This window comes from Pongo abelii, chromosome 2 (genome assembly GCF_028885655.2).
Source record: "Pongo abelii isolate AG06213 chromosome 2, NHGRI_mPonAbe1-v2.0_pri, whole genome shotgun sequence".
NCBI classification, from domain to species: domain Eukaryota; kingdom Metazoa; phylum Chordata; class Mammalia; order Primates; family Hominidae; genus Pongo; species Pongo abelii.
The window spans coordinates 100,599,669-100,623,846 of NC_085928.1; the positions used below are offsets into that span (position 1 = coordinate 100,599,669).

At 45.4% G+C, this 24,178-nt stretch overlaps 1 protein-coding gene across 6 annotated transcripts in view; it reads right to left on the reverse strand.

The window, feature by feature from the left end:
- The window catches only part of CACNA1D (calcium voltage-gated channel subunit alpha1 D), a 335,843-nt gene that overhangs the window by 70,017 nt on the left and 241,648 nt on the right, over positions 1 to 24,178 (reverse strand). For all 6 annotated transcript variants that reach the window (XM_024244717.3, XM_054552053.2, XM_054552054.2 and 3 more), the window contains 13 exons: positions 23,209 to 23,434; positions 22,869 to 23,076; positions 19,853 to 19,973; positions 16,295 to 16,409; positions 15,705 to 15,774; positions 14,770 to 14,836; positions 13,890 to 14,037; positions 11,453 to 11,582; positions 6,631 to 6,690; positions 3,859 to 3,965; positions 2,144 to 2,231; positions 1,263 to 1,370; positions 1,119 to 1,171 (listed from right to left, as the gene is read on the reverse strand). In XM_024244717.3, coding sequence (XP_024100485.1) covers positions 1,119 to 1,171; positions 1,263 to 1,370; positions 2,144 to 2,231; positions 3,859 to 3,965; positions 6,631 to 6,690; positions 11,453 to 11,582; positions 13,890 to 14,037; positions 14,770 to 14,836; positions 15,705 to 15,774; positions 16,295 to 16,409; positions 19,853 to 19,973; positions 22,869 to 23,076; positions 23,209 to 23,434 — 1,501 coding nt within the window. The remainder of the gene's footprint in view (positions 1 to 1,118; positions 1,172 to 1,262; positions 1,371 to 2,143; positions 2,232 to 3,858; positions 3,966 to 6,630; positions 6,691 to 11,452; positions 11,583 to 13,889; positions 14,038 to 14,769; positions 14,837 to 15,704; positions 15,775 to 16,294; positions 16,410 to 19,852; positions 19,974 to 22,868; positions 23,077 to 23,208; positions 23,435 to 24,178) is intronic.

Below are 24,178 nucleotides of genomic sequence, written 5' to 3' on the forward strand. Positions count from 1 at the left end.
ATGGGCTTGAGGCGCACTCTGAAGGATCAAAGCTCGGCCATAGAGAACTCTGTAAGCTCTAGGAAACAAACCCACGTATATTCTTCCTGTATTTTAGTTTTAATCAAATCCCTTTCTCTTCTTACTAATGACATTCTCAATTTTCTTTCCAAAAGAATTGCATTATTTCTGGCAAATTATTTCTCCCAGAACTTCATTTCTGGAAGGAACCCAAGAGATAAAGCGCAATATCTTTATTTTACAAATGAAGACACAGAGGCTTCGAGAGGGAAGAAACAGTGTCCTCACGCCCATGCCAGGCTGCTCACCTCCAGGGACGCCATGAACGGTGTGTGAACGGTGCCTCTGGAGGTGCAGAGACACAGCCAAATTGCAACTGGTGCTCTCTGACTGCACCTTCTGCTTAAAATAAACCCCAAACCAATGTACGGGCACAGTCAGCAAGAGCCCAGTCAGTTACGTCTCTCGCGGGTGGGGAGACACAGGCCTCTGCACAGTCTGAAACTTTAGGCAATGGCTTCCATGACTGCCCTCGTGGTCACTGGACATCCCGGAATGGGAGGCATGAATATCTCCCATCTTGTCTCTCCTCTGCCAGTTCTTGTCTATGGAAATATGGCCAAGATGTAGGTAACAGGAGCCAGGAGAGAGGAAGTCTAGAAAGTGTATAAGAAGAGGGAGCCAGTTCCCGAACACAAGAGAGTTGAGTTTCAAATTCTGATTTGAGGAAATCATCCACATGGCTGTCATGGAAGCTATTTGGGGCATTTCATAATTGTTATTTCAGGGTTCCCCCAACTCCCGCCATTTATAGATTCTCCACCACAAAAGCCATCTATCCATTCTTTTGGGATGACAAAAAGCTTGGAACTAGATAGAGGTGTTGGTTGCACAACAATGCCACGGATACTATATGCTAAGGAACTGTATACTGAAAACGGTTGATGTTACGTGTATTTCACCTCAATGAAAAACAAACACCATCTATCCACCCACAAGCTGAGCACACAGGCCTGTTTTATTTCATGACCAAAACTTCTGACGTGCCAACATGTGTGAATCCTTGAAGTCTGCTATTTGCTCTTCTAAGTTCCCTACTCCACTCTCAGGATGCTCACCTGCATTCTTCAGGGTTACTTTTGGCTTCATCTGTACAGCGATAAAACTTCCCCTGGGTACAAAAGAGACAGGCAGTCAAGTAAATGCAGGCTTCTCCTTAAAGAAATCCACCTGACTTTTATGCTTGGAGGCAGTTCCTCTACCTTGAACAACTGGACCCCGATACAGGCAAACATGAACTGGAGGAGGGTGGTGACGATCATGATGTTGCCGATGGTCCGGATGGCCACGAAGACGCACTGGACCACGTGCTGCAGAGAGGGCAGAGGGGCGTGACTCTCCTTTGTGATTTTGGCCTTGAGGTGAGCTAACATCAGCCGAGAGTTTCTGTGTTGGCCGGGCACAGTGGCTCACACCTCTAATCCCAGCACTTTGGGAGGCAGAAGTGGGCGGATCACTTGAGGTCAGGAGTTTGAGACCAGCCTGGCCAACATGGTGAAACCCCATCTCTACTAAAAATACAAAAATTAGCTGGGCATGGTGGTGTGCACCTGTAATCCTAGCTACTCAGGAGGCTGAGGCAGGGGAATCGCTTGAACCCAGGAGGCAGAGGTTGCAGTGAGCCGAGACCACACCACTGCACTCTAGCCTGGGCGACAGAGCAAGACTCCGTTTCAAAGAAAAAAAAAGAAGAAGAAATGCTACAGGTGCAGTGCTGCTTGGCACATGGGCCCAAAGGGTCCCCACCCCATAAATGACTCAGGAAAATAGAAACCCAGTAGCCTTTTATACAATCTACATGAAAACTGAAAGACTAAAATAAACACAAAGAACTAGTAATAAAAAGGTAATAAATGAACAATAATTACAAAGAAAAATATCTTCAATTACCAAAAATAAAGACAATAAATCACAATTTTAAAAATGCCATTAGCACTTGGCACAGGTGGCTGAATTGGTTAGAAAGGTCCTTATAACCCACTTTAAAATCCATCAGGCCTCAGCTCAGCTCTGCTCAGAAGAGCCAGTAATTACAGCCAACCCCAACCCAAGCCAGCCCAGCTGGGAGGAGAGGAATCAAAACCTTAAGTCCTTTTGCTCTGTTGATGGCCCTGAGGGGCCGCAGGACCCTTAAGACCCTCAGAATCTTCACAACGGAGATGGCACTGGATCTAGAGAAGGAGCAGAAAGACGGCAGGCAGAGCATGTTATAAATGGACAGAATGCTTTGAGATTCACCCTTTCACTGAATCTTCACTTTAGTATCCCTGCACAGTTAGTGTGGGATCCATGTGGTGCTGAGCTGATCTCTCTTCACGACTCAGAGGTGACTTCTTCTCCCCACCCACACGAGGCAGCACCTCCCAAGCCCAGCCCATGGCACTCACAGAGGCTGACATGTGCATAGCTAACCTTGGCAGAGACACAACTCACGAACTCTCTTTGTTCTTTCCACTCACTGTAAATGCTAGGTAGTAGCTGGCTTTTAGGCTTCATATATCGTTTGTTTTTGTTTAACATTGGAGGTCTGCTGTAGCACTTTGGCACCAGGGCTTCTCTGGCCTTCAAGGAGCTCAGAGTCTGGTGGAGAGCTGGGCAATCCCAACCCAGTGTGGCACAAGACGAGGGTAAATACGGTGTGCTCAGCCAGGGGAGCACAACCTGTGGGGGTGGGGCAGGGGGAGCCTGGGAAGGACTCTGGGGTGGGGGTGGTGATAGCCAGGTGAGTCCCAAAGGAGGAGTAGGGGTTAGCGAGGACAATGGGGGGTGGGGGTGGGCTCCAGTGTGAGGGAGCAGCATGTACAAGGATGCGACACAAGAGAATGCAGCTTTCTGCTGCACCCCAGATTGCTGAGTGTGGCCAGAACACATGCTCAGGAGGAAGTGGGCAAGGCTGCAGCTGCAGAGGACATGAACAGCCTGGGAGTTAATAGGAGCTGCAAAGATGTTAATGCAAATGGCCTTCCAAGCTATGATCACAGGGTTCCCTCAGTGGGAGGCGAGGAGGATAACACAAAGGGCTGTTCCAAGCAGAGGTTTTTGGTCTTCCTAGGAGGGTACGTCCTTCCACTTCTCTTTAGCTTAGAGGGCATGTGTGTGCATGTGTGCTCATATGGGGGAGATTCTATGCTCAGCACCTGAACAGAAGTGCTCACAGGTCAGCAAGAAAGCAAGGCCACACCTAATGCTCTACTGGAGCCTCTGCCCCACACCCCTGGGGATGGTAGGCAGTACTCAGCAATGGCTGTTCCCAACAGAAATTGCTAAATCCCATGGAAAAGACCGGGGCCCTGACTTTCGGCCTTGGCTCCCTCCTAGCTGAAAAATTTTGAGGCCAAAGAAAAAGTCCTAGCAGGTTCTATATCCTGAAAATCAAAGGAAGTTCTCAATATCTAAGCTGGAAAAACTGAAAGGCTACCTGGCCCCAGCCCCTCCTATATAAAAGCGGCACAGGGTTCCTGAGAGAGGATGCCCTCAAGGCCCTGGAATCAGCCTTTGGAGGAACCAGGACTAGAACCTAGATTCCCTCCCTCCTAGTCAAGACTTCTTTCACCTCAGTTGAAAGCAAATTTCACAGACAGTAATAAGCTCAACTTAGCAGCAGGCACAAAAAGAAAAAAAAAACACACAAGAAAACATGAATTGTCTCAATGCTTTCTGGAATGGGAGAAAATTAAATAAACCTATATAACTAAACATAATCACGAAAATGATGCCCAGCCTTTATCAATTATGTTAAAATCCCTTACATAAACCATTCAGCCCAACAGTTCTGGGCACACACCCCACAATACTTACTGAATCCCAAATGACACCAGAGACACCCCAACCACCAGCATATCCAGCAAATTGAAGTAGTTCCTGCAGAAGGCCCCTTTGTGGAGGAAAGCTCCAAAAGTTGTCATCTAGAAGCAGAATCATGGATGATTTACCGTTTTTTGTCTCCAGAGGAAAAGAAACCTGGGCTCTTTGCAAAATCTTGAGGGAAGTATAACTTCATTAACAAGTGTGCACTAAGAAGTCAGAAATGTAAACCAATGGGGTTGAGCCACAGGATAATTTCTTCAAACAAAAATCAAAAAGGGGTAGCTTATTTTGGATACATTTTAAAAGAAGAAACCAATCTAGGCTTTATTACAGTGATCACAGGTTTTAAGTATGAATACACTGTTGGCATGTCCAAAGAGCCTGTCTAAGAGAGGCTCCACATGACTACATTCATCAAAAGGTAAGTGCTGTCCAGAGAGCCCACTTCCCCACAAAGCGCTGGTTCTGGCTCCTCTGAGGCCCTGGTAGAGCCTACCTTGTTTCAATTAAGCCTTCCCAGTGGGGGCTTGAATTCAGGGCTCCCAGGATCTAAGGACCTACATCACTTTTCCACATAGACCCCTTATTGTTCCTAATGGTCTTTAATGATGCATCCATCTTAAGCAATTCCTCCAAGTCTGATGACACATGCCAGGCATGGCTAGGAAGCCAGGTGGCATCTCACCTGAGCCAGTCTCAACGGCTCTGTGCTCACCTGCCACATGTACCTGGAGCACCTATTATGGGTGCTTCAGTGAGATTTCTATTGGTGATGGAAAAAGAGTTTAGTTCCCCAAAGTAAAAATAGCAAAATATATACAGCTCACTATTTATTTTAAAACAAAAAAGGTTGGAGAAGGCTCAGATAAGTACAGTATAAGAGAGGTAGAGGTGGGAAATATTACACTGAAACTTATGAAATCGCCAGTGTTCAACCCTTTTTGACCTACAAAAATGGCAATTTCATAGGGCTTAAGCAAATAACCAAACAGCCTTCCAAATCTCCCCAAAGCCACCAGGAACCATCGTCTCAGATATTAGACACTTCTTGGTGAGTTTCCATTTTCTGAATCCTTCTTGTTTTAGCTTATTTTCCATTCTCTAAAATACCTTCAAAATGAAGAATGACTCAGAAGATTTAAGTCAGTGAAGCAATTCTACAGAAACTAAAAAGTAACAATCATTTTTTTCCTTTTAAATAATCCTGTGTCTAATTTTCCCCAAAGCCCAAGGGTAACTATATTCATTTAACAACTTAAAAATGTGGAGAGTAAAATAAAACCTCAATTAACCAGGCTAACAGACTAAGTAGAACAGCTCCCCATTCACTTTGAAAAGAAGTCAAACTCTAAAACCAAGAAGCTGAGGCAGAAGCCGAGCCGGTGAGTGTTCTGGTGGCATCCCTCCGACCCCCACCACTGTGCATTCTGCATCCACAGGCCCTCCCACAGAAGCCTCATCAACAAGAGCTGGTCACTGTCCCACTGCACACCTCTGACTTAGGAGAACTGTCAACCAAATTCATCGGCTTAAAGGCAGGAAAATGAACGCAAATTTTTAGAAGATTTTTAAGAAAGGTGTAAACAGTTGTTGGTTGGCTTTATGCTGCTTCACGAACCAAAAAATAAAAAAAAAAACCCTCAAAAAACTAACCACCTCATTCCCTGACAACATTAATTGAGGTTTCATTTTATATAAGATTTTGTAAAGAGCCCAGGTTCCACAGTAGTCCGATGCAAAATACATTTTGCCTGAGTTGCACACACAAAAATTCCCCAATGGCTTAAAGAAAACCATGGTTAAAAGTCTTCATTTCCCAGCTTGTCTCCTTGCTAGGAGATGGTTGCCCTGACAGTTCTGATGGGCCACGTCCTCCCAGAACCACAATGACCCACGCCCTGTGGTTCTTGGCCAGTTTTGGATAGGTTCTTGGAGCTCTGCTGTGGTCTCCAGCACTCTAAGCACATAAGGAATGGGCTCCCCATGGGGCAGACTTCACAGTCAGTACACAAACCACATGCAGCAATGGCAGCTATTAGCTCATGCATGGGCAGTACATTTAGGTCACCCCGGCCAAAGGGCGCTCCTTTTATGTAAATGTAAGCCCATCCATTAAAACAGACAGAAAATACCTTAACACAAATAGACCCAAGTCATCTTGCAAATCCTATTGCAAGAAAATAGTGTGTTAACTATTTTAGGTCCCCAAAAGCATAATGCAGTCAGAGAAACAAAAAGACAACCTCTTGATAGGATAAATGCTTTTCCTCTGACTTTGATGTCAGAAAGGGTGGGAAAAAGTTCACACATAGTGATATATGTGTTATCAGTTGACAAATTCCAGAGGGTATTTTTTTTAAATGAGCAAAGTATAATTCTCAACCACTATCATGAAGCCAGAGTGGCTCCTACATGCATTCAAAGGTTAAAAAGAAAGAGCAAAAACAAGTTGGAATGGTCACAGGAAAAAAAAAATCCTTCAGTTTAAAAAACAAAAAAAAACTTAGCTCAACCACAAAAGACAAAAAAAAAAAAAACATAAAAAATCAAAAGCACTCCACGCTTCTTTCCTGTGTGTCACACGCAGGAGCAGCCCTTAAACACACTGCCGGGTAACCTGTTACCTTTAAAATGATCTCAAATGCAAAAGTACCAGTGAAGACATAGTCTGCGTAACCTAGCATCTGGAAGGCAAACAAACAAGTGCAACTATTATTGCTCCAGCTGCTGTGGAGTATGTGAAGATCAAGGAAAATCCATTACCTTCAACAGGATCTCAACAGTAAAGATGGCTGTGAAGGCATAGTCAAAGTAACCCAGTATCTGCAAGGCACAACATGTGGGAGTGAGAAAAGGCATTCAGATAAACTCTGACATCTGCATGCTTACAGCCAGAAACCCCCCATCCAGTCAGAGACCCATCCCCCCAGGAAAACCCTGCCATTCTGAAGGTAAGTGCACAGCCACGGGTGAATGCCCACTTTGGTCAATTACATCATTCCCAAAGAGCATTTAAGAATCCTGACCTCCTTTAACCACTCACCCTGACTTGCTTCCCAGTCTTGTGTCCTGGACAGGCAGAGAGGCTCATTTCTAAGAGTGCTTTGTTAACAAGCTTTTCTCATCAGAGAGCGCTACATCTACAAATGACTTGTGGCACCAGATAAATTAGAGGCTTATACACATTTTGGATTTTTAACCGTGTTTCTGGCTGAATGAAGTATGTTGCCCTCCATCTGAGCATCAGATTGGTGGAGAAGCATAAATGAATATGGCAGTGGCATCCGTCAGAGCCAGTAGCTTCCATATGCCCCCTCGCATTCCAGCCTGTGTAATCAGGGCGTCAGCACCCTTTCCTGCTCATGCGCTGGGCTGGCTAAGTCTGCAAGGGATGGTTTTACAGACTGCCTTCCTCCTGCCCATTGTTCTGCATCTAACGCTGCTCTCTCTAAACTCAGGTTTTTTTAAAAAACCTTGCTGGGTCCACTCAAATAACAGACTGACTTGGTCTTTGAATTTTCAGTCCAGGCAATTCTCTCCTCATTGGTGACAATATCATCTATTATCCCATCGACAGAGTCCTGCTAGCCCTTTCTGGGGCCCCTGCTTCTCCTCGGAGCCGTGGAGACAAGTGGGCCAGCAGCAAGAAGTCTGACTGCCAGGAAAGCTGCTCACCAGGAGCTTCTGACCACAGCACCCTTATATGCAAAGGCGAGTTGGTCTCGGCCACTGATCTTCATGACAACTATGATCTATGGTTTTGAAAGAATTGAAGAGAGCAGAGCTAGAAGGGACTGTGGAGACCACCCAGGCCTAATCCTTTAACAGATGTGGCTGCTGGGAGCAGGGAATGGACACACGCATAGGCCACGCAGCCAGTCACAGGCACTGCAGAGCAAGGAGTAGGCCTGGCGTATGCCAGTGGAGAGTCACAGGGGTGAGCTGTTGTAGGTAGAGGAGTCACCTGGGGGCTGTGTCACAATAACGCGAGGACCTCTGTTTCAAGCCCAGTCTCTCTCTTCAGAGGGTATTCATTTTCCAAACTGTTTCTGGTTTTGGACTTATGAATTCTGTGGGACCACTCCTGTGTAACAGAGTTTCTTGGCCAGGCTATGGAAGGTATCTTCCCGTGCACTGCCAGGCCTCAGCCATCGTTTCCTTACTCCTTCCTAGGTCACAGTGGGAATATTAACATGGAAAGCATCTAGTAGCCCAGAAAGACACCACAGCCTACAAGTCTACGAGGCAACCTAGCGCCAGGGCTGAAGTTGAGATTTAAGCTGTTTTTTCCCTCACTCTGCTTGCATTCTCTCGCTCTCTTTTTTAAACTAACAATTCGGCTAAGGTTAAAAAACATACAAAACACTGCAGAATCTAAAAAGCAATACTCATACACATATGTACGTCTATTTAAGCAGAACGGTAACATTTTTGGGTAAGGCAGCAGGGAAATAAACTTATGGAGAAGCAATTATAATTAAAAATAAGACATGAAACCCCCATGTAAATTAATCCCTTGTCAATGCATATCCTAGACTAGCTCCTGGCCTAGTTTGTCACCTAATGCTGTTTTTTTCCAAACACCGCCCTTGTGTCCTTTTTTTATGATGGAATGAAATGACACAGAGGTCTTTCCTCTATTGGGGCATCTAGAGCAACTAAACCCTCTCTAACAAAAACCCTAATCTGTGAGGACAAATCAAGACAGGCCCAGAGCCTTCCTCTTTATATTGACACTAACACACACCATGGGGAAAGTACTTTTTCTCTTCATATTGGAGCGTGTGTTTCATAAATCTGATAGGTAGGGCTTGCCAGGCTCCAGAAATGGGAAGCAACAGCATGAGGCTTGGTTGTCCCAACAGAGTCCTGGAGGCACAGATCTGCAGGTGTGTCTTAACCCTAAAATCTCTAACAATCTGGTGCTCAGAAAAAGGTGCCCACCAGCAAGCCAGGGACACCTGATGCTTGCACACTCACCAGCCTCCCTCTGCTGGTCGGGTTTCTTGGTAATAACCTGAAACTGCACGATAATATCTAGGCCTGAGAGTCAACAGGCTGCTGCTTCTAGCTGTCTTGCCTTTGAATGGTCCTCAGTGCCGAGTAAGCTGCACAGCTAAGGTGGGGCTGCTGAGGCAAGAGCCAATTTAGGTGCAAGTTTCCTTACAACATAGACACAGTCGGTGGGCACCATCTCTAAGTTACAACACTAACAGAAAACCCTCGACTTGCTTGTATTTTTGTTGGTATGTTTTTTTGAGACAGAGTTTTGCTCTTGTTGCAGAGGCTGGAATGCAATGGCATGATCTCAGCTCACTGCAACCTCTGCCTCCTGGGTTCAAGTGATTCTCCTGCCTCAGCCTCCTGCATAGCTGGGATTACAGGTGCACACCACCACACCCAGCTAATTTTTGTATTTTTAGTAGAGATGGGGTTTCGCCATGTTGGCCAGGCGGGTCTTGAACTCATGACCTCAAATGATCTGCCTGTCTTGGCCTCTCAAAATACTGGGATTACAGGCATAAGCCACTGCTCCCGGTCCCCTGACTTGTTTTCTTAGTATAGTCAGTATCCATAAGGGATTGGTTCCAGGACTCTCTCAGACCCCAAAATCTCAAGTCTCTGATATAAAATGGTATAGTGTTTGCATATAATCTATGCACACCCTCCTGTAGACTTTAGATCATCTCTAGATTTCCCAAGATACCCAAAGTCATGTAAATGCCACATAAATTATTTAGGAAATGACAAGAAAAATATCTGCACAAATTCAGTATATATTTTCCTCAAAATATTTTTTCTTTTTCTTTTTGAGACAGAGTCTCACTTACTCTGTTGCCCAGGCTGGAGTGCAGTGGTGTGATCTCAGCTCACTGCTCATACCTCAGCCTCCCGAGTAATTGGGACTACAGGCGTGCACCACCACACCTGGCTAATTTTTGGTATTTTTAGTAGAGATGGGGTTCTACTATGTTGGCCAGGCTGTTCTCAAACTCCTGACCTCAAGCGATCCACCCACTTCGGCCTCCCAAAGTGCTGGGATTACAGGTGAGCCACCGTGCCTGGCCACCCCCAAACATTTTCTATCTGTGGTTGGTTGAATCCGTGGATGCCAAACCCATGGATACAGAGGGCTAACTGGATAGCCACCTCTGCCATACCAAAATCTAGAGTTCTTTTTGTTTGTTTTTTTTTAGAGACAGGGTCTTGCTCTGTCACCCAGGCTGGAATACAGCAGTGTGAACACAGCTGACTTCAGGCTCAGCCTCCTGTGCTCAGGCAATCCTCCCACCTCAGCCTCCCAAGTAGCTGGGACAGGCATGTGCCACTACGTGTGGCTAATTTTTTAAATTTTTATATAGATGGGCTCTCACTATGTTGCCTAGACTAGTCTTGAACTCCTGGGCTCAAGCGATTCTACTGTCTTGGCATCCCAAAATGCTGGGATTATAGGTATAAGCCACCACGCCCAGTCAATTAATAACTCTTTGCATATTCCTAATTCTACCAATGAAAAGTAATATTGTAAACAGCCAAGTTAATTAACATGCTTAAGGGTCCAAGTGGCTCTGCCTGGTGCACTCTGCTTCATGAAGTTACTCAAACTTAATATTGGCTCTCTGGGGCCAAGGTCAGCACTTTCTTTGGAGATATTTGTGAAATATATAACATAATCACATATTTTATAAGAAATCTTTCCAGAGAAGAAACTTTTTAACATTCATTATATATTCTTTTTTTTTCTTAGAGACAAGGTCTCACTGGATCACTGAGGCTGGAGTGCAGTGGTGCAAACATGGCTTGCTGCAGCTTCGACCTCCTGGGCCCAAGCGATCCTCCTCCCTCAGCCTCCTGAGTAGCTGGGACTGCAGGTGTGTGACATCACACTCAGCTAATTTTTTTTTATTTTTTGTACAGATTAGGTCTCACTATGTTGCCCAGGCTAGTCTTGAACTCCTGTCCTTCAGTGATCCTCCCCCTCTATCTCCCAAAGCACTGGAATTACAGGTGTGAGCCAGTGTACCTGGCCTAATGTTCTTCTCCACTGAACACCTCAATGCGACATCCTATCATCTCCCTAACTTGTATTTCTCCTGAGTCGTGGAGCCTAGCACCTTGGTGTATTTAAGTCTACACGACATAGGAATCTTGCCTCCAACCCCGAACGAGAGAGCCTGGGCATGTGGTGTGCCTGGTTTGAATTCTGCTTACTCCCTGCCGTGTGCTTCCACGAGGCATGAATCTCAAAACAGGGGTGAGTGTAAACCTGAGCAGGGAGGGAAAGGAGGACCTAAATATCGGCAGCAGGGAGCAAAGAGGAGGAGAAGCAGGCTCCTTGAATTCACTGACCGTTCCTGCAGAGTATTTAAGATGAAGTTCTAAATTAATGATTCCATTCAGATTTACCCAGCTAAAACACAAGCTCTCTGGCACTTACAAAACAGAAACAGCCAACGTCCCCAGCTGAAGGAAAGACCTACTCTAGCTGTCACCTTGAGGGCCTCCACAGCTCCCATCTCCACAGTGGCCTCTGCCTGACAGAGGCCAGGGCTATCCCAGAGCGAGCCCCACCCTGGGGACTTACTGTGTTCCGGAAGGAGTGGCTGCGGATGGGGTCCTCTGCGGCCAGGGCAGCGCTGCTCAGCATGATGAAGACGAGGATGAGGTTGGTGAAGATGTGGTGGTTGATGAGCTTGTGGCAGCCTACGCGGATCCTGCAGGGAAAAGCCACTGCTTGGAAACAGTCCCAGATAGGGTGGAACACACTGGGTCCTTAAGAGTGTGGGGCCACTGCAGCAAGAGGCCAGGCAGAGGGCAGCTGTCTGCTGTGCCACCCACGCGCCCTGCCCGGCACACCGGAGCAACCTGTCCGTCAGCCTCACGAAGCCCACCAAAAGCAACCTGTGGACCGTGCGTGGTGTGTCAACTCTGTGCTGGGGGCGCCACACAGACCACTCTGCCAAGTCCTTGGAAGTGGGGCTTGTTGCCTTCCTCAAGATGGGGAAACTGAGGCTTAATAAGAGAATTCTAAAGTGACACTAGTAAGGACCAGGGGCAGAATCGATCCAGGTCTACATCACTGAAGTTTTTCCACTATGACAAGAAGCTCATCTGTTTATCTTCCCTGACTGAGAGAGGAAACTGAGGCCAGGCCTGCCCTCAACAGTTCACACAGAATGAGATGAATCCCGGGCTTGTCCTGCAGGTGCAACGTCATACTAATTATAGTGGCCTGAAGTAACTGAGGCTTCAGGACATCTCTGGCTGTCCGCAGATTTTGTAACAGATGTTATTATTATTTTTTTAAACTTTGGAGTTGACCCACAAGCAGTCCTCAGAAAGTGAAGGTTGCAGCATCATTTGCTAACATACAAGGATCTCATGGCCCAGCATGAGAGTTCTCACCAAGTCCTGTGGTCTCGTGAAGCAAAGGAGGGTGGCTCATGCCTGACACCTGGGCTCAAACGATGGCTCTCTGGGCCATCAGAACCTCGCTGCTGTCCTCAATGTGCCCTGCGCCTGTTTGCAACTGGTTATCCATACCCTCAATGTTTGACTTTAGAATTTAAACATATACATATACACATGTATGTATTTATATATGTATATGTACATATATGTGTATACATAAAACATGTATATGTTTAAATTGTAAAGTATATGTGTGTATATATGTATATATAAAATATGTATGTATATGTTTAAATTCTAAAGTATATACGTGTGTATATGTATATATACCTATCTGTATTCCTGTATTCTATAAGAGGATTATAGATAGATAGGTTTTCCTTGGAAAAGATTTTTTCCACTTTCAAACTGGAGTCAACCCTATGTAAGGTGACCCCTCACTTCAAGTCCTCCCTTTTGGGCCTATTTAATGCTGGGCGTACCCCCCAGAGGACCTGAAGGTGGTTAGCAGTTGAGTCTGGAGAAGAACTTCCAAGCTAGTGAGGGCAGGAGTGCTTTGCAGCTTTGGGTGAAAATAAATCCATTCCCTCAACATATATATATATATGTATACACACACACACACACACACACACACACACACACACACACACACAAACAAGGGGCTGTAGGTGTCAGCAATATCAGTTTAAAAACCTTTTTTTTTAAAAGGACACCCAAACAGTGGTGAGCTGTAAAAGCTACCATCACATCTTCATATCTCTGAGGACGCCAGCAGGCCTTGCTTCCCACCTGTGTCTCCCTAGGGCCAATGAATTATACAGAGTTGTTCTCTGACAGCCAAGAACTACTTCTGCAATTCTAGAAACCTTTCCAGGAGCCATTTATTTCCCCTGGCATTCCACTCAGTCCCAGATGATTTAAAACCTAGAAACTAGCTAGTAAATAAACGTCTTCCTCTTATAGTACTTGTGAGTCATTACCCTGTTCCTTGTGAGCACCTTATCATTTTAACATGAGAAGTGCTATTTTAAGTAGACGATCATAGAGCTGAACTGAATACTTACAACCTATAAAATATCACTGTGCAATATGACTTTATGAAGATAAAACTCAACTGGGAAAACTGATCAACGAAATGGGGGTTCTATGAGGATGAGGATGCTATGCAGACCTTGGTCACAAAAATTCTCATCCCACAAGGCATCCTAACAGAACATCCACTCATTAGGAAAAATTTCCATGGCTGGCCGAAGCATTGAACACCAGAGCAGTGGGCTCCAACTGGAATATGCTGGGGTGGACAAGGCTTTCCCCATTGCTGTCCCCATGCAGGGGTGAAGGCAGAGAGGAGAATCTAGAATGGAGCTCCTCCCAGGACCTGGCCACACCCCTGTGGGAAGGAGGCAGCTAGGAAGAGATGAGCTGAGGGCAAGAGCCACAGTGGAGGAGAGAGGGGTTGGAGGGGACTTGGGTGAGGGCGCCAGGGACACTCAGGTTCAGAAAGGGCTGTGAACCACTTCCCCTCACCCCCACCCGAGCCACCCTCAAGCAACCTGTAGGGTCACTGGCAAGAGGCAGCCGTGAGAGACTAGAAGGGGAGTATTTACGGGTTGGTCTTGCTAAGAATGAAGAAAGCGCTCCCTTCAGGGATGGGGGCAATTTTTTCCTTCATGTTCAACTCCGAGATCCTTCGAGGACGGGGTCCGGCAGGAACCTCAGGTTCATCCTCCTCCTCTTCCTCTTCCTCTTCCCCTACTTTAAATGAAATACTTTTTTTATAGGCATGAAATAAAGACTACATATGGGTTTGAATTATTCTTAATTTCACATGCAAATTTGACTTAAACTTTAACAACATCTACCTGCTTACATGAATCAAAACCCTCCTGCTCCTTCATAATATGGACTGAGTGTGTGTTGCAGGGGTGGGAGGTGCTGAGAAGTGTCCCTGTCTGGTGAGCGTGTTTAGTTTGTGGGAATGATGAGATTCCCACTGGGGTAAGATCTGACCACAGATGAAAGGTGGTGGTGCTGAGATTCTCACTGCCAACCTCCCAACACCTGGCTGTTTCCCCAGTAACCTCCTCACTCAGACTAAACTGAGAAACTGTGTGGGACTTTCAGTCTCAATCAGCTCCTAGGCTCCCAACTCCACAGTCCCACCCATATCAGCCAATAAATGTGCCAGTCAAATATAAAAGCGTCAGGTGAGCGCTAACACCCAGGGGCCTCCTGGACCAGTCTCCTAGCAGAAGCTGGGACTGCCCTGACCCACCTGCACTTTCCCTCCCCATCACCTGGAATTTGGGTAACACATGCTGCCTGTGACCATGGGAAAAAGGGAAGCTAACTGGCCCCACGGCCTTGGTGGCCTCAGCAGCTCATGTGCACGCTGCTGGGCTGGCTGGCCGCAGACTCAGCAGGTGGTCACAAAGCAGTAGCAAAGACACACAGCAAAGCCAGCGTCTCCAGCCTCCGCCACCATACCTGGCACATCGCAAGGCGGGTAGGGGTCCTTGTCTTCATCCTCTTCTCTATAGTCATCAATTGTAACCTAGGATGACAAAGACGTCTTGGGAGGAGGGGAGACTGACTTAAATGCACTTCAGAGAGGAAAAGTCACCCTGGTGGTCCAGCATAGGGCATGGATTCCTCCCCAAAGTTGCATCTGTATTTGAGTGTGCAGGGACAGGCAGATGCCCCCAGATGGTGATTCTGCTTCAGACAGAAGGCCTGAGGGCAGGTGAGGAGAAAGCTGAGCCCTGACCCAGTCGTGGTTAGCCAGCACCATTCAGGGCTCTGTCCTTGCCCTGTGCCAGCACATTCACTCATACCATGTGATAACGCATCTCATACTCCTGTCTTTCTGCCAGACTGTGAGCCCCATGAAGGCAGGGACCTGTCTTCTTCATTCCTGAATCCTCAGTGTCTGACACATGATAGCCACTCAGTAAGCATTTATCAACTCGATGAACAAAGAAAGAACAAAACAACCAGCGCTGTCATAAATGGGATTCAGTTTGACAGTATAGCCCTGAGGCCACCTGATCCTGGGATTATCTCTGGAAACAGACATCTATTAAAAATCCGTGATTTTCATACCCACTCAGAAGACGCTAATGTGATCCTGACCACAGGTCAGGTCTGACTGCACAATTCCAATAAAGAAAACAGAAGTGGTCAAACTAGTCAAAGCTTTATCATATTGGTTTTCTGGTGAAATATCAGTGAACACAACTAACTGCCTAAATTCAACCAGAATCCCCCTGGGAAGCCAGGGTCTATATGGTGTGCCATATTCTTCACACCAAAATATTACAAGAATGATACACGAGACACTTCCACAGTGTAAATGGTACATGTATGGAGATCAAGAGGATCATTTTGAAACAAAAAGGGAAGAAATATCTTAGAATACATACCTTGTTGTCACTGTTGGCTATCTGGTTGACTTCTGGTTTGTTGTTCTTTTTATTTTCTAGGCTCTCTTTTCTAAAGAGAAGAGAAAAGAGCACAAGAAACCAAATAACCATGTTACTCTGTATAAAAATGCTAATCAGGATTCTGAATCAACAATGCTCCAATGAAGGACAGAATTTAATTAGAAACAACACTAACCACAAGAGCCTAGCACAATCCAAACTCAGAGCTTCCTGGTAATCTCAATGCGATGGATTCATTACACAGATCATCTTATTAAAATTCTCATCTGAGAGCTAATCAGCATTGAATGCATCATTTATTTTATGACGCCAAAATTAACTGCAGTGATTCTTTAAGCATGGGGACACGTGACTCCCACTCTCAGCCCCAAGGGATAAGAGCCAAGAGCCTGGCTTCTGCCCAAAATTCCATCCGTTTTGGTCTGCAGTGCATGGTCAACCATGATCCACAAAGCAGCAACCTGGGGGCTGCAGCTGCTGTGACGCGGGGGTGAGCCTGGCAGGCTGCAACTGTTGCAGGGCTCCCAACACAGCCCCTGGACAAACACGTCAGGGGAAAACAGGGTTACCTTGCAATCTTTTTCCTCTCCTTTTCTTCCGCTTCTTCTTTCTGAGCAGTGTTCAAACTTTCAGCATCAGCCAAATTGTCTACAGCGATGGCCAAGAAGACATTCAGTAGAATATCTAATTTGAACTTTTTAAGGGCACAACACACTACTAAATGCAACTACATGAGGCCATCAATGGCAAAGCCACACACCTCTGCATCCTGGGAGGCTGGTAGTAAGTGACTGTCCCAAGTGTTACACTCACACAGCAAAACTAGAGTACCAGAGCCCTGCTTTTCAAACAAAACAAAACAAAAACAAAACAAAACAAAAAGTAAAAACCTGTAAAAGGACAGTCTACAGAAGTAAAATTAAGATTCACTAAAACCCATGAAAACCCACTAATTTCAACCTTTCTCTGTGTGTGTGTGTGTGTGTGTGTGTCCAAACATCTATGTATCTATAGCTATGTTATACATTATATAAAACAATATATAAACATGGTATAATTAAAAAGTAGTTTGGGTTTTTTTTTTAAACACATACTACAACTACAACATATATATTCAGGGGAGTGCTTTCCAAAATAGACCACTTCAAAGGTTGCAAGTTATTCAAATGATGATCCTGTTGCACAAGACAGTATGAGACTTTCTCATTTGAAATAACCTTCAGAGTCTACAGATAACTCATTTATTCCTTCACTCCACAAACACTGACTGACTATAATGTGTCTGACTTACTGCCACCTGGTGCTGGACTATTGTGAATAGTCTCACTGCAGCTCAATCTTTGATCACTGTACCTGAACTTGATTTTTGCCCTCTCCAACCCAGGACAAATTGCTTCCTAAGGCTCATTGCAGTTCCAGTTAAAAAACACAATAAAAGGTTAGGTGACTGAACAAATTATCGTATTTTTTCACTGTTACTGTAATGTTGTATACATGGCTTTCTTGAATGTTTTTGTTTTTAACAAGTATTCCGAACAACACTCCTAAATCAGAAGATGCCTGTTTCTTACCCACTAGCAGTGAAGCATGTTTTTGAGAAGCACAGGGATGAGAGGGCAGTAAGTGAGAAGGCCCCCTTCTGTGACAAATACTTCTCTCTGCCTGATACCTGGCCATCTGCAGGCAAAACTGCAGGAGCCCAGAGACCCTGAGACGGGAGCAGCATAGCACTGTCCCATACGCCCTGTGCAATCTGTTGTCTCGGATAGGTTGCTGAACATGTAAACCAACATAACCTAACAAGGAACAGATGATGAAATCTCTGTGAGGGAATAGCATGCCTGACTAATCTATTCAAGGTTTTAAAGAGGAGAGAAACATAAGTGAATTACATTAAGACTCAAAAAGCCTTTGATATGCTGGCCTATTTTTTAACTGGAGCTGCAATGAGCCTCAGGAAGCAATTTGTCCTGGACTGAAGATGGCTTGGTAACATGAGCATTCCTCTGCTAGGCCTGGGGTAATGGTAACTCAGACAGGGGCTAGTGATGAGACTAGCTGTACAGAGTATTCCCTCCATGATCTCAGTGAAGAAACAATAATCTCTCTAGTCTTGCCATGACACTCAACTCCTTTGGGTAGTGGAAAGCAAATCCAGAGTGATGAGCCACAGGAAGATCTTACAAGCTTGTAACAACTTCCCAGAGCAAAATCCATCATCTGCATTGGGAGGCATTACTCAGACCCTCCTAAAGAGTGGCATGCTCTGGAATTCATCCAAAAAGATCTACCAAGCACCTCCAATGTGCCAGGCACTGTTGTGGGTGCTGAGGGCACAGGAAGAAACACCACACACTGGAATGTCTACTCTAGTTGGGGAAGACAGAGCATAAGCAGCTCCCTAAGCAGCTCTGATACAGTGACATGTGCTATAAAGAAAACAACATGCAACCACAGACAAGCACCAGGGAATACTTCTCCGCAGATTTAAGTCCAGGATGTTGCTGTGGCCTCAAGAGTCAACCATAGGACAGCAGAAAAAGAAAATAATCACCTTTCATTTACCAAGGGCCAACTATGTGCAAGATCCTGTACTCTATTGAGAGATGTGAATAAAAAAGATTCCTGACTCAAGAAGTTTATCCATCTAGTTAGGGAGATGGAGGAATGCCCACTCAAAATTCCAGTAGACAGGCCAGGCACTGTGGCTCACACCTGTAATCCCAGCACTTTGGGAGGCCAAGGCGGGCGGATCACCTGAGGTCAGGAGTTTTAGACTGGCCTGGTTAACATGGAGAAACCCCATCTCTACTAAAAACACAAAAATTAGCTGGGCATGATGGTGCACACATGTAATCCCGGCTACTCAGGAGGCTGAGGCACGAGAATCACTTGAACCCAGGAGGCAGAGGTTGCAGAGAGCCGAGATTGCACCACTGCACTCCATCCAGCCTGCATGACAGAGTGAGACTCCTTCTAAAAAATAAATAAATAAATAAATAAAAATCCAGTAGACAGAAGAACCTACAGGCAGTAAGAGACGTGGATAAAATCTGAGGGGGAGCTCAGAGGTAGAAGAACCTTCTCTGGGTGGGAGACAGGGCAGGGGTGGCTCTGGTGGAGGGGGCCTTAGAGCTGAGTCAAGGGACTACAAGGATGTGTATGTGTTGAGATGGGGTTTTCATAAAGTACCTTATAGCACAAAGCACTGTCCTTGTAGAAAAGGGGGCAGGTTTGCACTGAGGTTACCACACTGAAGCAAATTTATCAGTGAGCCAAACAAGATAAAGGAGAAAACACCTACAGAGATCTGGGCCACCTTAGAAGAATTCAGATTAGGACCTTTTAAAACGGAAGGGTGAAGACCCAGATGTAGTATCTTGAGTGTGTACGTCGTTCATGCATCAAACATTCATTAAAGGCCTCTGTGTACCAGGTCTGGTGCTAGGCATGGAGGACCTGGAGATAAAATATCGAGAACCAAAGGCTACAGGATCAGGAAGGGTCTGAATGAGGTAAATACAGATCCAAGGGCCAATTCCAGAAGTCTAGGATTAGAGAGTGCCTCTTGACAGGGAAAACGGGTAAAGTAAGGCAGAGAGAAGTTATGCAGCATGATTTAGCAGCTAGCCAATGGATACTTGATCCCCAAAGATGGACAGATCAGCAAAGTGAAATTAGCCCAGGGGAGCACAGATCAGTCCACAAAGATGGCTCCCATCAGTCATGAAGGGTCTTAGGAAGTCACAGATGGACCCTAAGCTCCCAATAATGATAACATAAAGAACCACCTGGCCTTGCGCTCAGCCATCCCTCGGGACCTGTACAGGAGACATGATGCCAAACTGAGTGACCTCTGGGACCAGTACGTGTGCTGTCTCATGCTCCTTCCCTGGGCTTGCTTCTCTTAGCCAGAGCACATCCCTCAAAGTCTCTCTGGAATTCTGCTTACAGGACGCTGTCCCCCAGCAGCATGGAAGAAAAGCAGATATTGAGCTAATAAGGTAAAGGCATTCACCTCCCTGCTACAACTACTACCACCACCATCACCACAGAGAAATGCAGAGGAAGAAAAACAAAACCAGATAACGACGGCAACAACAAAGCCTGGTCGGCTTGAAGGATACAGTTACCACAAATGAAGAGGATGATGAAGTAGATGCAGACAATCATTCCTGAAGAGGACGGGCCCCCGTAAGCCATGATGCCATCGTACATCACAGCGTTCCAGTCTTCACCTGTCAGGATCTGAGAAGCCAAACTGGTATCAGCCAGCAGGTGGATTCACAAATTGCAGTCGCTCTCTTAGAGTCCCTCGATGGCTGCCTAGATCTGGTTTAAGCTGCCTTTCACAGTCCAGTTTGCACTGAACAAATCCATCTGTTATCCCATGGAATTTCTAAAACATTGTTTTTTAACTACACAAATAGATAATTCTTTGAGTGAAAAAAAAATAATCTTATTATTAAGACTTATGTGTTTGTTTGTTTGTTTCTTTGTTTTTTGAGATAGAGTCTCGCTCTATTGCCAGGCTGGAGTGCAGTGGCTTGATCTCGGCTTACTGCAACCTCCACCTCCCCGGTTCAAGTGACTCTCCTGCCTCAGCCTTTTAAGTAGCTGGGATTACAGGTGACCACCACCACACTCGGCTAATTTTTATATTTTTAGTAGAGATAGTGTTACACCACGTTGGCCAGGCTGGTCTTGAACTCCTGACCTCAAGTGTTCCGCCCACCTCAGCCTCCCAAAGTGCTGGGATTACAGGCGTGAGCCACCTCACCCAGCCAAGATTTATGTGCTTTTTGATTACACCCCAGCCCAGTTTTAGTCCCTTCCCCAGAAAGCATCCTCTTTCTGTGTCTCTCTGGAACCTTCAACTACAGATTTAAACATGTTTACATAGAAAGAAAACAAGCAGTAGGTGTCTTCTCTGAGTTTTCAGACATAAAGGATATCATGCTATGCAAAGTTTTCTGCAACTGGCTTGTTTTTTCATTCAACAACATACTCTGGAGACCTTCTGTGTCAGAAGGTGCATCTCATTCTTTTAACTGCTGCATAGCATTCCACATAGTCCATCAACTGTGGAAATGGATAATTATACCTATGAAATTACAGAAGCAGGAAATTCTAAATGTCTGATGTAAATTTACAAAACTACCTCAAGAGTAGATATCACCAATGACCTGAAATTTAATCTCCTCTACTGATCATATTTGATAATTCAATCCATGATGAAATAGAATCAGATGAATAAGAACAGTAATGAAAAAAAAATGCTATCTTCCGACGACAGAGAGAGCTCCTTTATCTTCAATCTGGACTAGATATTTTTAAAATTTAAACTGTTATGGATCACAACCAAACAAAAATGGGCAAATGATTTGAAAAGATAAAGTAATTCACAGAAAAGGCACTATTGATGGCTCTGAGTCATATGAAAAGACGTTCGACCTCACTCCTGATAAGAGGAGCATCTGTTAAAAGTACAATGAAATGCCGTTTTCACCTATCTGATGGGCATCCCAAAGCATGCTCTCCACTGAGGGGAGAGGCAGTGAGGCAATGGGCAGTGTGAAGAGAATGAGCTAATACAACCATAAGGAGAGCACTTGGGCAAGGGTGTCAACATTTAAAATGGACACACCCTCTAAAGCAGCAATTCCATCTCTGGGAGTTTATCCCACAGATCTATAGCCAACACATGTGCCCTCTGATGCGTGTTCAGGGTCACCTACTGGAGCCCTGTTTATGTGGGCTAAGACCAGACAGAACTCAATGCTTGTCAGCAAGGGACTGGTCACATGAACAATGGCACATCTACCACCGTATGGATGCAGTGTTTCAAAGGATGGGCAGCCTTTTATGGACCAAGCAGGAAGGCTCTTGAGGACACTCGAAGTGATAAAAGCAACATGTAAAACAGCACGTGGAGTGAGCTCCTGTCTGTGGAAAGTCACCTATAGGTAGCTTAACTGAGTTGTAGCTATCAGAAAATGCAGATCTAAGAATTCACAAGAAACTGTGTAATGGTGGTTGCTTCCTAGAAGAGGAAATTTGTGGCTGGCTGGGAGAATTATTATTCATTTGTAACATTAGAATTTTGTGCCATATGCATGCATTACCAAAAAAAAAAAAAAAAAGACACCAGTTTCTCTGAAAGAAATTTTTTTTAAAAAAAGAATGACTGGTTAGCAGCCAAAATTTAAGTATAATTCAAACAACAAAACTATGGCTTACAGCAGATTATATATACCTCAAAATGACCAAGTGGGAGAGAATTGTCCAGATCATTCCCTTTGGTCTCTGAATTTCTTCAGAAATGGGTAAGTGACTCATCCACAGCAGAGAGCGGGGCATGGAAAGGCCACCACGGGACCCAGCTGTCTGCTGCCTTTCGTCTCTGGCAAGGCTCTGCAGCTCACATCACACAGGAAAAGCAATGAGGACAGGTGCGTCTTTTAAACTTATCCATCAGACCCTGTCCAAGGAGGAGGGTTTTGAGCACCTCAGCTTAGAGTCAGGGGAGCATGTGCTGCTGCTCTGAGCAGCAGAGCCATCGGTGTCTCTCTGCAACTACCGCTCCCTTCTCAGCTACTGCCTGCAGAGGCCCCATAGGACAGGCACCCTCAGAATCTGTGTGTCCTCACTGCATCCCAGGAGGACAGAAGGGGCCAATGGCTGTCACAGTTCCTACCACTCTGATTCCTCCAACTACACACCAAAGCATGGAGGCATGAGAATTCACTTCTTGTGTAAATCTATTATAACTAGTTTATCAACTGGCGTGCCATCAAAAAGTACAAAAGAAAAAAAGAATTTTAGAGTCTATTTCAAAGAAACCTCACAAAATCAATCAAAAAGTTTTCTGGGAAAGAGCTTGAGTGTGAAAAAATGGTTTTTTTGGTTTATTATTTTGTAATGTAGCTAGAAGTCTTTTAAAAAATTACATCACATAAGATAGATAGCTGGAGGATGATGCAGAATAAATAACTTAAATGGCACAAAATTTACCAGGCTATTAGGGCAGAGATGAACAAAAATGGAGTCCTTTTGTCTTCCTGAGTGTGAGCAGACAAGAAGGCAGAGGAGTTTTAGCTGCTGCTCACGAAGTGCTTTTCGGGGAATGGAGGGAGGACTCACCTGGAACACTGTGAGAAGTGCTTGAGGGAAATTGTCAAAGGTGCTCCGCTTGGTTTGCGTTTCATCAAAATTAAACTTGCCGCCAAACAGCTGCATCCCAAGCAAGGAAAAGATGATAATGAAGAGAAAAAGCAGAAGCAACAGCGAAGCGATGGACTTCATGGAGTTTAACAAGGATGCCACTAAGTTGCTCAGGGAAGTCCAGTGCCTATAAGTCAAGATAAGGGTGTCAGCTCAGAACACCTATGCGGGACAGAGCAGAACATCACCTGCCCGGGGATGTGACTGGTCGCCACCTCATGTTCATAAAACATTTGCAGTGGGACCCACATTTCCTTACCTGGTCACTTTGAAGATTCTTAAGAGGCGCACACACCGAAACACAGAGATCCCCAGGGGAGACATGATTTCCAGTTCCACCAAGATCGTCTCAGTGATTCCACCACACACCACGAAGCAATCAAACCGGTTGAAAAGAGAGACGAAATATGCTTGGAGGCCCAAGCTGTACATTTTTACCAGCATCTCGCAGGTGAACAGAGCCAAGAGGACTTTGTTGGCAATATCTGGAAAGACAAAGGGGCACCCATCCTCAGGGTCTCCCGCAAGACACCCAGACTGCTCCTGCCCCTCACAACTCCCTCCCTATCAGGCCCCACAGGAAATACGCCAATACCTTGTCTCTCTCTTCACTACCTCACTCAGGACAGAAACGTGACCTTCATGTGGACAGTCTGTCCACCAGGCTCTGGTCCTGCTTCTGCTACTAGCTAGGTGTGGAGAAGTTACTTGATTTCTCCACGTCTCAGTGTCACTGATGACAAAATGGGAAGGGGCAGCTTATCACATAATCTCTGACGCCTTCCAGCCCTAAAAGCCTATGATTCTGCGTTGACACCATCAGGTTATACATATTTTTTCATTCAATCACACAGAAAAGACCTGTCTGAATTCGTTTATGGCACGACGATATCAGAAGCAGTCACCTATTAATGTCATTTCTAACAGCTGAAAATATCACCAAGCAGGCTGGAGAGGTAGAGGGAAACGGGTTTGACTGGATGAAAGGAAGGACTTTTCAAAGGCTCAGAACTGTCGAACTAGAATGGGCTGTCTCTAGGGATGGGTGTCCCACACCCCAGTGCTGGAGCATTCAAAGCAGGGGAACCAAAACCATTTGCCAGAAGTACTATCGGGGAAAATGAAGCTTCCCTGATGAGGGCAGGGAGGAGGGATTATGAGGTCCCTTCCAACTCCAAGAATTCTTGGTCCTAGGGTGGCTCAGGGTTAGGACAATTAGATGCTCGGCA